General features: G+C 39.6%; 1 protein-coding gene and 1 long non-coding RNA gene across 3 annotated transcripts in view; one reads left to right on the top strand and one right to left on the bottom strand.

Annotated features, from left to right (window-relative positions):
- Nucleotides 1-1,467, bottom strand: part of LOC142503774 (uncharacterized) — a 33,500-nt gene extending 32,033 nt beyond the window's left edge. Inside the window, exon 1 of the long non-coding RNA XR_012804081.1 lies at nucleotides 1,079-1,467. This is a non-coding gene — a long non-coding RNA (uncharacterized LOC142503774). The remainder of the gene's footprint in view (nucleotides 1-1,078) is intronic.
- Nucleotides 1,059-14,276, top strand: LOC142503773 (tissue factor-like). 2 transcript variants are annotated; one of them, XM_075616451.1, is made up of 7 exons: nucleotides 1,059-1,468; nucleotides 2,876-2,990; nucleotides 7,812-7,996; nucleotides 9,501-9,688; nucleotides 10,547-10,697; nucleotides 11,596-11,639; nucleotides 12,807-14,276. In XM_075616451.1, the coding sequence occupies exons 1-7, from the start codon at nucleotides 1,393-1,395 to the stop codon at nucleotides 12,834-12,836; spliced, it is 789 nt and encodes a 262-aa protein (XP_075472566.1). In that variant the 5' UTR covers nucleotides 1,059-1,392; the 3' UTR covers nucleotides 12,837-14,276. The 2 variants fall into 2 exon arrangements, with proteins under 2 accessions (XP_075472566.1, XP_075472565.1); XM_075616450.1 differs by lacking the exon at nucleotides 11,596-11,639 and having other exon boundaries at nucleotides 1,060-1,468.
- The last annotated feature ends 567 nt before the right edge of the window (nucleotides 14,277-14,843 follow it).

Genomic DNA, 14,843 nt, shown 5'->3' with positions numbered 1-14,843 from the left:
AGCAATCTCTGATCAAAACAGTAAGTGATCTAAAAAAAAAAAAAGAGGGGGGGGGGAAGTTTTGTGGGGAAATATTACTCCAGTTTACATAAAAATAATACTGCGAGAGTCACACACATGAAGAGTGGTACCTGATGTAGTGATAAAGACACTAACCTTGACTGGGAGTTTTGCCGCTAGCTCCTTGTGGGCAAGTCACATTAATGCCCTGTGTATCCAGAATCAAACATTAGATTGCAAGCTCTTTGGATCAGACACATAGTACCTGTAATCATTAATATGCACTGAATTATGTAACTACTATATTAACATATATTAGTCATAGTAGTAGTATGACGTGTATGCATGTATATCTTGTATATCTATGTCTATTTGTATAGCGCCATCCATATAACTAGGGATATAAAAAAAAATAAGTAAACATGACAAGGATGTTGATCCAGGGAGTAATCTGATAACAATATTTGAAGTCAGGAAGGAGTTTATTTTTCCATTATGAGATATCATTAGTTGATATGTCACTGGGGTTTTTGTTTGTCTTTCTCTAGATCAAAATACTGTAAGTACAAATATAGGATAAAGTATCTGTCGAACTAAATTTAGCATATGTTGAACTGGGTGGACTTATTTCTTTTTTTTCTACCTCATCTACTATGTAACTATGTAATTATATATAACCATGTAACTAGCGCTTCACAGCAGTAATAGTTGCAACAAAATAATAGGCACTATTGTGGGAATAATAGCTTCCAAAATAAAAGTGAACCTCCCTGTCCCAAAGAGCTGACAATCTTAAGTCTTTATTATATTCAATATGAATCTTTCTTATTTTCAATAGGAACAAGACGGATACAAATGATGTGCAGCGTGTATGACGTCACAGAAGAGTTGTTCAACGTAGCCCGCATGTGAGATAATAGACAGGGCTGTGCGAGGAGTGCAGCACGAGCGGCCCCTAGCGGCGGAGTACAGCATGAGCAGCCCCTATAGGCGGAGTGCTGGAGGAATGTAATCAGAGTCTCTGGCAGTGACTCCACCACCCAGCAATCTCTCCCCCTCCCTCCCTCCCTCCTCTCACCTACAAGAGCAGCTCCCGGACTTTCCTCCCGCCCGGGCAGCAGATAAATAGCCAGGAGTCCTCCAGATCAACCACTCAGAAAGGGGAAACTGCAGGAGGCACACACCGGATCTACACAGGACAGTAACACAAAGAGGAGTGGAGTTACTGTCACTGACCCCGTCAACATATTGTCTTCTACACACTGCCTGGTGATTGGGGATTATCGCTCTGCTGGAGGTCTGGAAGATTAGCTCTGGTGTTTTGGAAGAGCAAGCAGGTCATAAACAGGGGGAAATAATTCACATTGTTTGTATCCGGATAATACAAGGACCATGTGCAGCCTCTCTCTGCTCCTCCAAGCTGCGGTGTGCTTCTCTGTCCTCTGCTGGCACAGGGCCCCAGCCTCAGGTAAGAGATCCTCTGCCCTCTGCCCTCACATCCAATGTAGTGATTGTCCTTACAGGGTCTGATCTTCACTAGTACAGAAGTGTAACAGCAGGATGTATACTTATAATGATTAGCAGGTCCCACACAATATGGGACTAATTTTGTGTGGGACCTGCTAATGACACACAAATGTATGGTCTGTTTTCCATAATGGCTCTGTGTATATAATGTTAAGCACATACATGGGTAAATTACTCAATAAACCAACCCACATATCTATCCTCAGCAGTACCCAGCCCTGCTAGCTTTACTGGGAACCCACTGATAAATGGGAAAATACGTATTTGATATCAAATGTAATACTACAAAATATGTACCACCGTGCTATGTATTCACTGCAGGCCGATGTGTATGGCCCATGGTAGATGTATAGATATGCTCAAGGTCTTACATTCTGTGTGCAGACTATAAGCAGAATTTGAATGTACACATCTGCAAGACTTTAAAGTTTGCAGATCATCTATTTGCCATTTATTGATCTGTAACCAAATCAGTTTGGAAGAGCTATACCAACAACCTATCAATTATAATTCCTATCTCATTTTATTACATCATTTTAGTACAGTGATACATATAAGGAATGCATTTAATATGTACTTTTAGCTGGTGGGATCGTCTTCTATGAACATTAATAGAGGGACTTTTGATGTTTAGGATAATTTCTACTGTATTTCGCTCTAAGCGTGAATTGTTCTTCTCCATGTAATAAAATTATGAAGGTCTTATATTGAGATTTCCATGGTAACATGCATTACAATTTCACTACTAGGTTCTCTAAAATCAAATAATTTCCAATAGTTAGTCACTAGCTAGTTTATTGAAGCTACCTCTTAATATATACTACAAAAACAAATCACAATATATATATACACACACACACACACACTGTACATACTGTGGTTAAATTATGATTTCTCCAACAAAATCTAGTGTTAAATGTATTTCTACCATGAATATATGTGCTGTTTTAACAGGTAAAAACTGCAGGTAGAGGTTAGATTGTGCAATAAAAATAATTACATTGAGGACGAAATATATAACAATTAGATGTATCCGAATAAATGCAGGAAATAACTTTCTTCCAGGAGACAATATGCATGGTTGTGCATTTTTGTTTTTATAATGGGTGTACTTACTCTTCACTTCATAAAATAAATATGTTGTAATTTATATGCATTTTATTTTTATGCATTCACATCCGGATAATATAAATAAATACAATATTCACAGATTGAAACGATTTACAAGGGGGCTACTGACTGATATGTATGTAACATGGGATCTTTGTGAAAACCGGTTATGTTTATGTATAAACAGCACTGGGTTGTTTTATCGAAATAATGTCATGTTTTATTTATTTATATGCAGACAATCTAAACTTAACAACTGCTGTAAACATTAAATGGTCATCTATCAACTTTAAGACTATACTTGAGTGGCAGCCTGAACCTACAAATTATTCCTATACAGTTGAAGTGTCTGGGTGAGTGAGATTTCAAGTTTATCACCTATAGATTTATTTGTGTGACTTGTTATCTTTGGCGATCTAGGACAGATACACACTTTGATCTTGCTTACATTGTTATATTTTACATTATGCTGCAATAAAAGTATTGTAGTGTATTTACTTTGTATGTAGAGGGACCCAAAGAATGGAAACGGTGTGTCAGAAATGTATATTCCAAAATGTGAAAATGGTATTTGGTAATAATATTTTAAACTGTGATACTTCCATAAAAGATTTGTAATTCCATGTCAACTAATCATAGTAAATATTGTGCCTCACTGAGAATATTACATTTTAATTTATACATGGCAGAAACATCAGTACTTTTACATTTGTCATTAGATTGATAAAATATCAAGTTTAATATCTATAGACTGCAAAACAATTCTTCCCCCAAAGTCTCACAATGAAAGGGTTAAACACCACTGATACTTTGTCTGGTATCTAATATTACTCACCCTGGAACAAGCAATTAGCAACTTTGGAATTTTCTCATAAACCTGATGCGTTTGCAAAATATAGTTTCACCTGGTGACAAGTCATTTCAGATATGAGTTCCTAAAAACAGTTTCTTCTATTTTATTGATCTCCACCTTTCATTTTTTTTTTTACGTTTGAAAGTTGAGCTCGTAGCTGGAAGTTACACCATTGACATTACTAGCAGTAATCATTTTGGCATCAAAGGTGTTAAAAATGTACCTATTGCACATTTGTTCCCGTGTCAGCCCTCATGTCTCATCTTTCCACCTATTTTTTGTCTTAGGGTGTAGTAGTAAAAGTAACGTGACACCTTCAGCTACAGTCAGAAAGGTAACATGTTCCCATGGCTAGGGCACCTGGCAGCAAATACCAAAAACATGCAATATAATCTCTATGTATTCTTAAACATGCAGAATAACACGTCTTCTTTTATTGCATTTGTCCTGGACAGGTGTGGAATTTCCTTCTCTATTTAAGTGTACACTGCAGACAGAAAGATTAGCTGATTATGGTGTTAATGGATGTGTAGCAGTTATGTTCCTGCACGCACAGAATTCTGCATAACACAGAGCTGTGAAGGTTTAGAATTCTCATGTTAAACAGAGGCGTAAAGAATTGTATATATTTTTTTAAATATATATATATATATATATATATATATATATATATATATATATATATATATATATATATATATATGTATATGAAACCAGGTGTCCCACCAAGGAGACAAAAAACAGCACTCAAGCTATATTGCAAAAGTGTATTTGAAAAAAAGCAGGCACATATAAATCCGTTTGAAAAAAAGCAGGCACATATAAATCCATTTGAAAAAAAGCAGGCACATATAAATCCTACATATATAAATGTAAATACAACTGTATGCTCATCTGCATGTCTTAGGCAGGTCTGCAACCCCGCCTTTCCCCATTATCACCCAGCACACAGCACTTCCACTGCAGCAAGGGATTCTGTGAAATGACATGCAAATGAGCACACAGTGCCACTTTTTGCTTCAAAAACCATTTTAACATTTATTATTTATTTATTTATTTATAAAATATTTTACCAGGAAGTAATACATTGAGAGTTACCTCTCGTTTTCAAGTATGTCCTGGGCACAGAGTAAAACAAATAATACATGGTTACAAATACAACATGGTTCCCTATAGGCTTAAGCTTGCTGCATGGTCACAGCTTTGAGCACAGCCAGGGTTAAGGTGCATACCCAGAAAACCACCCACAGACAGCTGTTTCGACCTTAATGGGTCTCATCAGTGTGGGGTTGATTAACTGGGTATGCAAAGAAGCTAAAGGATGGGCCAACCATAATACTGAGTTAAGTTATGGTGAGTAAAAAAAGTGACAAAAACCCTCCACAGGAAAGCAAATATGCAAATATTACTGTATGCTCATCTGCATGTCTTAGGCAGGTCTGCAACCCCGCCTTTCCCCATTATCACCCAGCATACAGCACTTCCACTGCAGCAAGGGATTCTGGGAAATGACATGCAAATGAGCACACAGTGCCACTTTTTGCTTCAAAAACCATTTTTAACATGGTTTCCTATAGGCTTAAGCTTGCTACATGGTCACTGCTTTGAGCACAGCCAGGGTATATATATACAGAATGGAGATATATATATATATATATATATATATATATATATATATATATATATATATATATATATATATATATATATATATATATATATATATATATATATATATATATATATACACACACAGAAATGGAGATATAGTTTTAATGGTATAGCAAGGGTGGCCAACTCCAGTGCTCAAGGGCCACCAACATGCCAGGCTTTAAGGATATCCCTGCTTCAGCACAGGTGGCTCAGTCAGATTAATTTAGTCTTCGACTGAGCCTCTGATTGAGCCACCTGTGCTGAATGAAGCAGGGATATCATTTAAACCTGACCTCTTGATGGCTGAAGTTGGCTACCCATGATAAAGGGCGATGTGTTGTCCATTTGAAAGAAAAACGTTTTATTTTGTGTACCTAAATAAATCACCCCCAGCATAAGGCTGCATTTTACATCAAAAATAAAGTAAAAAAGGCACAGGAAATGATTTGACATAAATATGTTTTACATGGAGATATGGACTAAAAAGTTTTCGTCTCTATGGGATTGTCTTAGGGGTTCCTTGGGGGACTGAAGCATTGATATGTATGTATATCTTTTTGTATAGTGCCCACAGCTGTACTTAGCTCTTTACAAGAGAGACAATACAGTACAGGGAATTATAGTACAGGAGGGCCCCGCTCGTACGGCGGGTTCCATTCCCTGGCGCCGCCGCCAAGCAAAATTCGTCGAAAAGCGGAACCGGCGATTTTCGGCTTCTGCGCAGACTTGCAGTCCCCCTTTTGCTCATGCGCGAACTCAGCCGCTCCCCCGTTCTGCGTATGCGTGACCTCGGCCGTCCCCTTTCTGCGCATTCGCAAACCCGGCCATCCCCATTCTGCGCAGGCATGGCTGCCCCTTCTCGGTACCACCTTATTGGCGGATCGCCGAGAAGCAGGGCCCTACCGTACAATAAGTGCAACAAATAAGATGAGACAATGGGAAAGGAAATCCCTGCCCCAAGCGTACAATCTAAGTGGTATGTTGGGAAATTTACAGGGACAAGCAGGAGAGGGAATAAGAGCAGTGCTGTACATGGCAGTTGTTGGTAGGAGCGACGGTGGCTGTGGCACAGTAGCCATGAGTCCAGGCTAATGAAACATTTCATTTAAGAGGTTAGTTTTAAGGTTTGTCTTAAAGGTGGGGAGAGAAGTTGCTTGTTGTATTCTGAGTGAGGGAGTTCCACAGGTGAGGGGCAGTGAGGGGAAAGGGTTTAAGGCGCGAGAGCCGTAGAGGACATTGGTCCATATTTCCATGTTATGTCAAATAATTTGCAGTGCCTTTTTGCTTTATTTTGAGGTGCAGTATTTGCCCCTTAGTGAAGGCGTCAATATTCCATGTCAAAGTAATGCATTATAGGCCTGTATTACACTGAAGCGGTTGCATGTGTTCTATATTTGTGTGTATAAGATCATATTTCAAACACAATCGCACTATTTGGACACTGATTTTAAGGTTATAGAAGGGAATTGTTCTTTTGCATCAGAGTATATAGGAGATTATTCATTGTAAGGGTACAGTCTACTCTATTTGGTTCTATAATACACATTTCTCATTGATGCCATAAATAAAATGTGACTTCTTTTAAAATGGCTGCAAATTCTTCACATTGCAATGAATGCAATAATGTAACAATATAGTTATCTTCTTTAACAAATGTAATGATTTCTAAAGCTAGTCTACTCTAGCCCTCCCTGCTAGGGGCCGATAAGGAGGGAGGAGGGGGGCTTTTGTCTCTGCTAACTCCTTTCCAGTACTGTACACACAAACGGCACAGCCATAGCCAATGAAACCCCTCCAGAGTGTCAGTTCACCAGGTTTACAAACTATCTTTAAAACATTTTTGTACATAAGGTGCAAACAACCCAAATGTAAACAATTAAACAGGTCACGCCCTTGGCTCATGTTGCTCCTAGGAAGCAACAATAATCTAATTCTGTGTTATTCATTATCATTATAAATATTTTGATATCCTATGTTCTCTCATATGTCATTGCAGCCCCCAACCCCCTCATGCTTTTGTTAAAGGAGCACTACAAGCTGCCCTTTATTTCCCCCAACGTAGGCTTGAAGTAGGGGGGGTCTCTGGAGATTAACCCCATTCATTTTATCTTCAGGGACTCCCTGTTTCCCGTGATACTTATCTCCAAAGGAAAGGGAGGCGGTATCGCCTCATTTTTAAAGCTCCCGCATCAGTGAGCCAATAGGAATCCGCACCGGATGACGTCACAGCTTCCTATTGGCTCGCAGGAGCTTTGAAATGCAGCCATTACGTGAACCCCAGCTAGAGAGCCGGATGGGCCACCGGCACCCTCTATGGAGATAAGTATTTTGGGAAGTAGGGGGTCCCCAGAGCTGAAATAAATGGGGTTCAGCTCCGGGGACCCCATGCTACAATCCTATTCAAAAATTAAAAAAGGGCTGCTTGGATTGCCTCTTAATTAGCTTGTGCACAACTGACAACTTATTTCCTATTCTGTCTAACGGAAATTAATCGTTGCATAGTCTGATTAGTTTACACTTTGTCATCTGCACATGGAATATAAACAGCTATTTTGTAAAAGCATTTGATTTTTATTATTATTATTATGTAATGTATGTGGCTTCAATGGGCCAATGGATAACATAAATAAATAAATAAATAACAGTATGTGTTTTATTCCCTCTCTAGAAAGAAATCTGACTGGAAAAAGAAATGTATATATACTATGAGCACAGAGTGTGACGTCACGGATTTGTTAGACAACCCAAAGGACACATACCATGCCCGAATCATCTCGACAATACAAGTGAATGATGACATCACAGAGGAGTTTCCTTTCAGTGTCAGCCCTCCGTTCGTACCTTACGAAGAGAGTAAGTCACATAGAGAGACTGGAAATATGAGGGGCCTGGGAAGTGATGCAAGGGTTAAACAGGAGTGGCCAACTTCAGTCCGATAGGGCCACCAACAGGTCAGGTTTTAAGGCTATCCCTGCTTCAGCACAGGTGACTCAAAAGACTGGGCCAGCTGTGCTGAAGTAGGGATAGCCTTAAAACCTGACCTGCTGGTGGCCCTTGAGGACTGGAGTTGGCCACTCCTGCGTTAAACTAACCACATTACTGCGTGTGATATTTATGTAACAGTTTTATCATCATAGGGGAATTTGTGTAAACATTGCAATACTTTTTAATCGCACAAAATATGGCTGATGTGGCATTCATGACTGCGTTAGACCTCACATTAGACAAACAGTCTCAATCAGTCCCTGCTTCAGCACAGGTGGCTCAATCAGAGGCTCAGTCTTTGTCTGAGCCTCTGATTGAGCCACCTGTGCTGAAGCTGGGATGTCCTGAAAACATGACCTGTTGGGGGGTTGGTACATATAAGTATTTATTGTACCTGTAAACCATGGCGTTATGAGAAATGCAAGGATTGGATTTGATCTCATCCTTGTAGCAAGAACATGGCCTTTCCCTGCCAATTCTCAGAATATTTGTTTGTTCTGATACGGTAAAGTTAATAAGAAAATATATATTTCCTACTTTAACACTACTGTATATAACAGCGCAAAGCAGCATACAGAACAGGCGGCTGAACAGGTGGGCATGCTAGGCTGGTCCAGAAACATCATTTAGCTTATGCTCTTGTTGGTTGTAAACCAATTAACTTCCGGGGGGGGGGGGGCCCTGTCAATGGAAGGGTGAAGTTAATTAATAAAGATTTGATCTTGATCCATGTCTGAGTTAGCAAAGTCCTGAAAGCGCCCACAAAATAATGAGACTTTGGTGATTTCAAAGTGTTTCGGGTGCCGTCCTATACTTTCAATGTTAGTGATAACATGCTTCATTGCGAAATCCTTCTGTGAAATTGTGAAACGTTTTATTCTATTCAAACATCGTTGCTATTTTTCTAAGAACTGGTTTAAGATGTCAGGATGGTTCTTTGCAACTTTGGAATTCCTGCAACACAACTTCTGTATTTGGGAACCAAACCAAAGCAGTATGGCCATATTTGCTAAGCAGTGCTAAGCCATAAGACATTTCCTGGTGCTGGAGGACACTTTCTAGCCTATTAACTTGAATGGGCCATAAGGTGTCTTCCAATGCCGACAGTGGTTTGTGGCATAGCACTGTGTAGTTATTAGGGTCCTATGCGTTTTGTGTCCCATTGAATTTGCTTCCCTGGGAGAATTATCTACTGATTTCGTGGTTTATTTACATGAGTTCTGTTTCTCGTTATCTTCATTAAATGCCTTAGATATTTGCAAGTCCCCATAATTGGCAAAGACCTTTCTGTGACATTTCTTGGCAGTGATCCCACTGTCTTTAGCGTATCTTAAAATCTCGGGATTTTTTTTGTCCCCTTTCTTTGCTTTAGCAATCATCGGAAAGCCAGGCATCGAACAATACAAGTTATACACAGAAAATGACACACTCCAAGTCACCATTGTCGATCCACTTACACCGTATCGATTCCCCAACAACAGTTTGCAAAGTATTCGAGACATTTTTAAAGATGACTTGAGATATACCGTCTATTTCTGGAAAGCTTCGAGCACAGGCAAGGTACGTGGAGACTCGTTTGGCATGAAACCAAAGCTACCTTCAGGTATTGAGAGGCCCCCATCACCAACCCCTTCAATTGCTTGTGTTACTTATATTCTGCGCTATCACACTATTGAACCAAACACTGGCGTATTTAGGATTTGGGGGCCTAAAGTAGGATTATTGGAAGCACTTCTCCCATATATCACTTCCCAAAATAAAACATTATTCCATACATCCTTACATATAAACTGAAGGTTGAAACCCTTGCCTTTTTAATGGTTGATTTTTAAGTTATACATCCATTTAATATCCTCATTAACTGTCAATTGGACCAAAAAGGAGACGTTTGTGGGTCAAAGAACAATTGCTTTTTAGGGGTAGGAGTGCAGGGAACAGAATAGAGAAAGTGATTAGTAGGGAAAAAGTATAATAATGGAAGGAAGACAGTCAGCAACGTTAAATAAACAGGTAACTAAACAGAATTTAAGATGGATCAATAGTAAATCGTGCTGATGGAACAATTGAGGAATACAGAGACAAGATACAGGGTTCTTGCATTAAATGCTATAAAAATGATTAACAGAACCCAGGACAAGAACTCAGAGATGTTACTGAAGGAAGAGGAAATCTATACATTTGAAATATTGTAGTCTATTTTCCTAGAGAGGTTTAAACACGTGACTATTATTATTTACCAAATACACTTTAATGGAATAATTATGACTTTGGTCCCTTTACGATTTGGCTTAATGATTTAATACCACCGGTGGAATTAAACTGAATTCACCTCAATATTCAAGAAAGAGGGCGGGAGAATAATGTTGTTTTGCAAGTCTAGTACATTTCATAAAACTGCTGTCTCTTTTTTGTTTGTAGAAGTCGGCGACAACACAGAGTAATGAGCTTGTAATCCGTGTGGACAAAGGGGAGAGCTATTGTTTTTACGTGCAGGCGACAATCATGTCTCGTAAACTCAACCGCGAGAGCCAAGAAAGCGAAGCACACTGCACAACTAATGAAGGGAGGGGTATGTATCGCAAGACATTGCCGGGTGGACAGGCTAAATCGGGGGTGGGCAACTCCAGTGCTCAAGGGCCATCAACAAGCCAAGTATTGGGGATATCCCTGCTTCAGCACAGGAATGACAGCCACCTGTGCGGAAGCAGGGATATCCCTGATACCTGGCTTGTTGGTGGCCCTCGAGGACTGGAGTTGGCCACCCCTGTGCTAAACAAACAACTAGGATTTGATGATGGGAATAAGTCTATAAAGGAAGAAGGGGACTGTGTATTAAAGGGGCCTATTTGCTTAAGTCGCGCCGCTGCAAAACTGAGACATAAGTGCAAAAAAACAGCACCAGATTTAGCAAAGAAATAGAATTCCATTGAAAGCAATGAGGTGCGTTCCTCTGATAAATCTGGGGCTGTTCTCTTGTGCTAGCTTTGCAGCTGGGAGGCTAGTAAATGGCTGCAAATCCAGGAAAATGTGGAGCAAAAAAAAAAAATGGCACCAGATTTTTCAAAGCAAATAAATCCTATTTCTTTCAATGGTGTCCCTTTTCTATTAGAAACCTGGTGCAGTTTGTCTTGTTTTTTTTTTTCCTGCTCCAAGTTTGCAGCTGGAAGACTTTAAAGCATAGGCCCCTGGAAAGGCTGACTGTCCAATATGATTGAACTTGAAGCTATTACACCTTGTAGCAGAGGGGTTAATGTTGTGGTTGAACAGGAGCATCCGATAGGGCCTGTGAAATAATTACAGCATTTACAAGCTTCTAATTGCCTGATAAATCTATTGTTTTTGCCAATGACAACTAATGATAATGTCACAAGTATTGTGTAGTGCAACCTTTTTATTAACACGTTTTGCATTCCAAATGCTCTTTGCCAATCAGCGAATATGTGTCTGAACTTACTTTTGCATTTCAGTACCCAGTGGTGTGTATTCCTCCATTGCATATTTGTACCTCTGTGTAAGTTGAGCCCAGTCTGACTTTACTGAACATGTGGGAAATGGTTGTTCTTGTGTGACACTCTCGTTAATGCTTTGCAGTCGGGGGTGAAGAATACAAGTGTTGATACTTCTAAACTCTGCACTGTTCTCATAACTTATCTTCTCCTGTTTGTCGGTTTTAACTACTGTAACAACACATTGCAGAGGAATGTGTTGGAACTTTCTCTGGCACTACGTGGGTTAATAGCAGTGGGAGTGGATAAGGTGGTCATTTTTTCTTTCCAAACTACCATCTGCATCCAAACAAACTAATAAGTCAGAGTAATACAACTGCACACGCTGTGTACTGCAGCAGGGTGGGTTTTAAGGACATTTCTTGTTTTAAAGGGAATCTGTGAGCTACAAACTAACTCTGTGAGCTACATCAGCGGTGCTCAACTCCAGTTATCAAGCCCGCCAACCCCCAACAGGTCAGGTTTTCAGGATATCCCAGCTTCAGCACAGGTGGCCCAATCAGCGGCTCAGTCAAAGACTGGGCCCAATTGAGCCACCTGTGCTCTTCCCCAAAGCATTTAAATTAAATGCCAGGGATCGCGCGCGAGGCCTCTGTAAGGTCCCTTACCATGTCTCCGGTGACTGCTGGTGATGCGTCGTCAAATTACGGCACGTTGCTATGGCAAAATGACGTTGTGACGTCAGAACGCCGTAGACAAGGGCGAGCAGGCAGGGGGCGCAGAGGAAAAAGTTTGCGCACCCCTGATCTAGGAAAAACATTTGGGGACTCAACGTGAGACATAGATGAAGTCTACAGGGTTTTCTGTCTTTATTGACCAATCTAAACTTTCACTTTTTGTTTGAATCCTTTTAAACATGGTTTCCCAAAAAACATTTCCCTTTGGGTTTGCAAGGATATTGGGTTCTCCTTTACTACAGTAGCTGGTTACACTACTATCCCACTCCAGCCACTGGCTTGTAGTTTCTTTTCCTGGGTGACCTGCAGTCGGACACAATAACCTGGCCTCTCTGGCACCAACGGGCATAGCCATTGCTTTTGCGGGAAGCCAATAACATGCAATATGCATATTTATTATGCATATATATCTATCTGTATATGCTTCTGTTTGTCAGGGTATGTCAATTTATATAGCTGGGTGCTGAGTTAAACTCATTTGTTCTCTCTTTTCAGAGTACGACTATACTGTATTTATTGCTGTGATAATAGCAGTGTTTGTTATCATCGTGATTATCATAGCTCTGTCTGTGATGCTCTGCAAGCGCAAAAAGGCAAACAAAGAAGAAAAGGCAAAAGAAAACATGCCACTGAATGATGTCTGAAGAGAAGCACAAGAACCTCCCTGTACTATCTTTACTACTGCGAACTGTGACCGCACACTGCACTGGCTGCTATTAGCGGGATATGATGGCGTTTTATATTCATTTACTGCGCAGTGAAAGAAATCTTTTTGTTTCTGTGAAACATTTCAGAGTCAAGAAAAAAATATTTTTATTCAGGTCCAATTTTGACTTGGGTTATTAGTCGAAATTGCTTAAATTTTTTTTTATGCTGCGGTATGCATTGATGTATATTTTGGAACCCTAGGAAATGTATTTAAATAGCAGACTGACATATTAATCAGGATGGGCATTCCCCGTTTCTCTGCTAAGAGAACTGACAATGCATTGTAGCACAATGCTTTGCAATCCTCCCCTGCAGTGAATGGGGTTGGTTAATAATACAGTAGTTGTAGTAATAATAATATTATCAAACTTCTAAAGCACTACCCATGTACATTACTCAAGGTACAAAAAGTACTAGGTAGACAGAAATAGCTGGTTACTGAGTAGCAGATTCCCACTGCAGAGGCCTGTGATATAACTACAAGGATTCTTCTAGACAACTTGGTAGACAAACCTGGATATACCACTTGCATATTTTTGCACTTATAAGGCATGGACATCATCCGATGGTAACAGAATATATGTGTGTCAGATAAATTCTGTAGTGTATATTACTGTGTAAAGTCTTGTGTAAACGGTACTATATTCTTTCTTTCCCTAAATCTAATCTATTTCAGAGAATACTAGAACGGCTAATTCCAATAGATTCGGGAGAGGCTGGGAGGTACAAACATTAGGACTGGTGATAGGGTTTCATTTAATGTTGAAGCGATACGGAGAATCACTACACACTAACCACTACAAAAAAAAGACGTTCTGTATAGAAAGACAAACACTAATTTCTAATCACACTGAAGTCAGCTCGTTCTTCTCTACAACGAACACATTCAATGTTCTTGCTGCTTTTCTACACTTCTCATAGACGCCACTTTTACATGATACCTCTGCTTGGAACATACTGTATGGAGTAGTTTTATTTTTGTGTCTACTTAGCAAACATTTGGTTTGAATACTGGGGAAAGAGCACTTGTCAGATTAATATTATATTTTTATAACGGAACTATTGCAGACGGATTTAATGCTGTCATACTTTGGGATGACTTTTATGCAAGAACAATCAAGGGTATTCTTATTTATATATGTATGATTTTATAAGACGTGTTTATACGGAGTAATATTTTTACATTTCTATGTATATATTGGAGTAACTTATTTTTCATGGGCTTTATTATCGAAATAAAGGTGAATGGGAAGAATACTTTCAATCTTTTTGTCATTATTCAGATGATAGAGTGTTACAGACATATACTGAATGATTCACTTCAAATACTGTCAGCGTCAATTGCAGTTTACTCCTATGCAGTAATCTTTAAACAAAAAAAAAAGCCATTTTTATGCCCCTTGAGGAAGTCTTTTGGACTAAATGCGTAGGGCAACACAGGAGGTCAAGCTAATCTAATTGAGCAGAGGTACTGTGGACTGTCAAGGCCGTTTGGACCCCTAAATACAGTGTCTTTCTGTGGATGGCCACCATGAGGGTTTGCTGCAAGAAGGGCTTCTCCTGATTTTTCCCCCCCACTCTGGGACCCAGGGGGTCCCATTGCCTACATTTGCTTATATACCTGGAGTATTAGTTTCCTCCAGTGGATGATCCATTACCTGAGTTGGTCACTCTGAACAACCGAAAAGCCTATATTACTCACATAAAATGTAATATTATAATTTTTTTACTGTTGCAATTAATTTATTTTACTGTTACACTATTTTTTCAAATACCCACCTGGATGAGGATGCGCTTCTGGCCTCTTTGCTGTGATTTCCATAG

This window comes from Ascaphus truei, chromosome 10 (assembly GCF_040206685.1).
Source record: "Ascaphus truei isolate aAscTru1 chromosome 10, aAscTru1.hap1, whole genome shotgun sequence".
Classification (NCBI taxonomy): domain Eukaryota; kingdom Metazoa; phylum Chordata; class Amphibia; order Anura; family Ascaphidae; genus Ascaphus; species Ascaphus truei.
This window is presented reverse-complemented; position numbering and strand designations above follow the sequence as displayed.

Excerpts from the sequence above, each read along its gene's own strand:
- LOC142503773 (XM_075616450.1), top strand. The coding sequence starts at position 1,393 with ATGTGCAGCCTCTCTCTGCTCCTCCAAGCTGCGGTGTGCTTCTCTGTC. Across the intron at positions 2,991-7,811 it reads TATACAGTTGAAGTGTCTGG|AAAGAAATCTGACTGGAAAA; the intron begins GTGAGTGAGATT and ends TTCCCTCTCTAG. Across the intron at positions 7,997-9,500 it reads GTTCGTACCTTACGAAGAGA|CAATCATCGGAAAGCCAGGC; the intron begins GTAAGTCACATA and ends TCTTTGCTTTAG.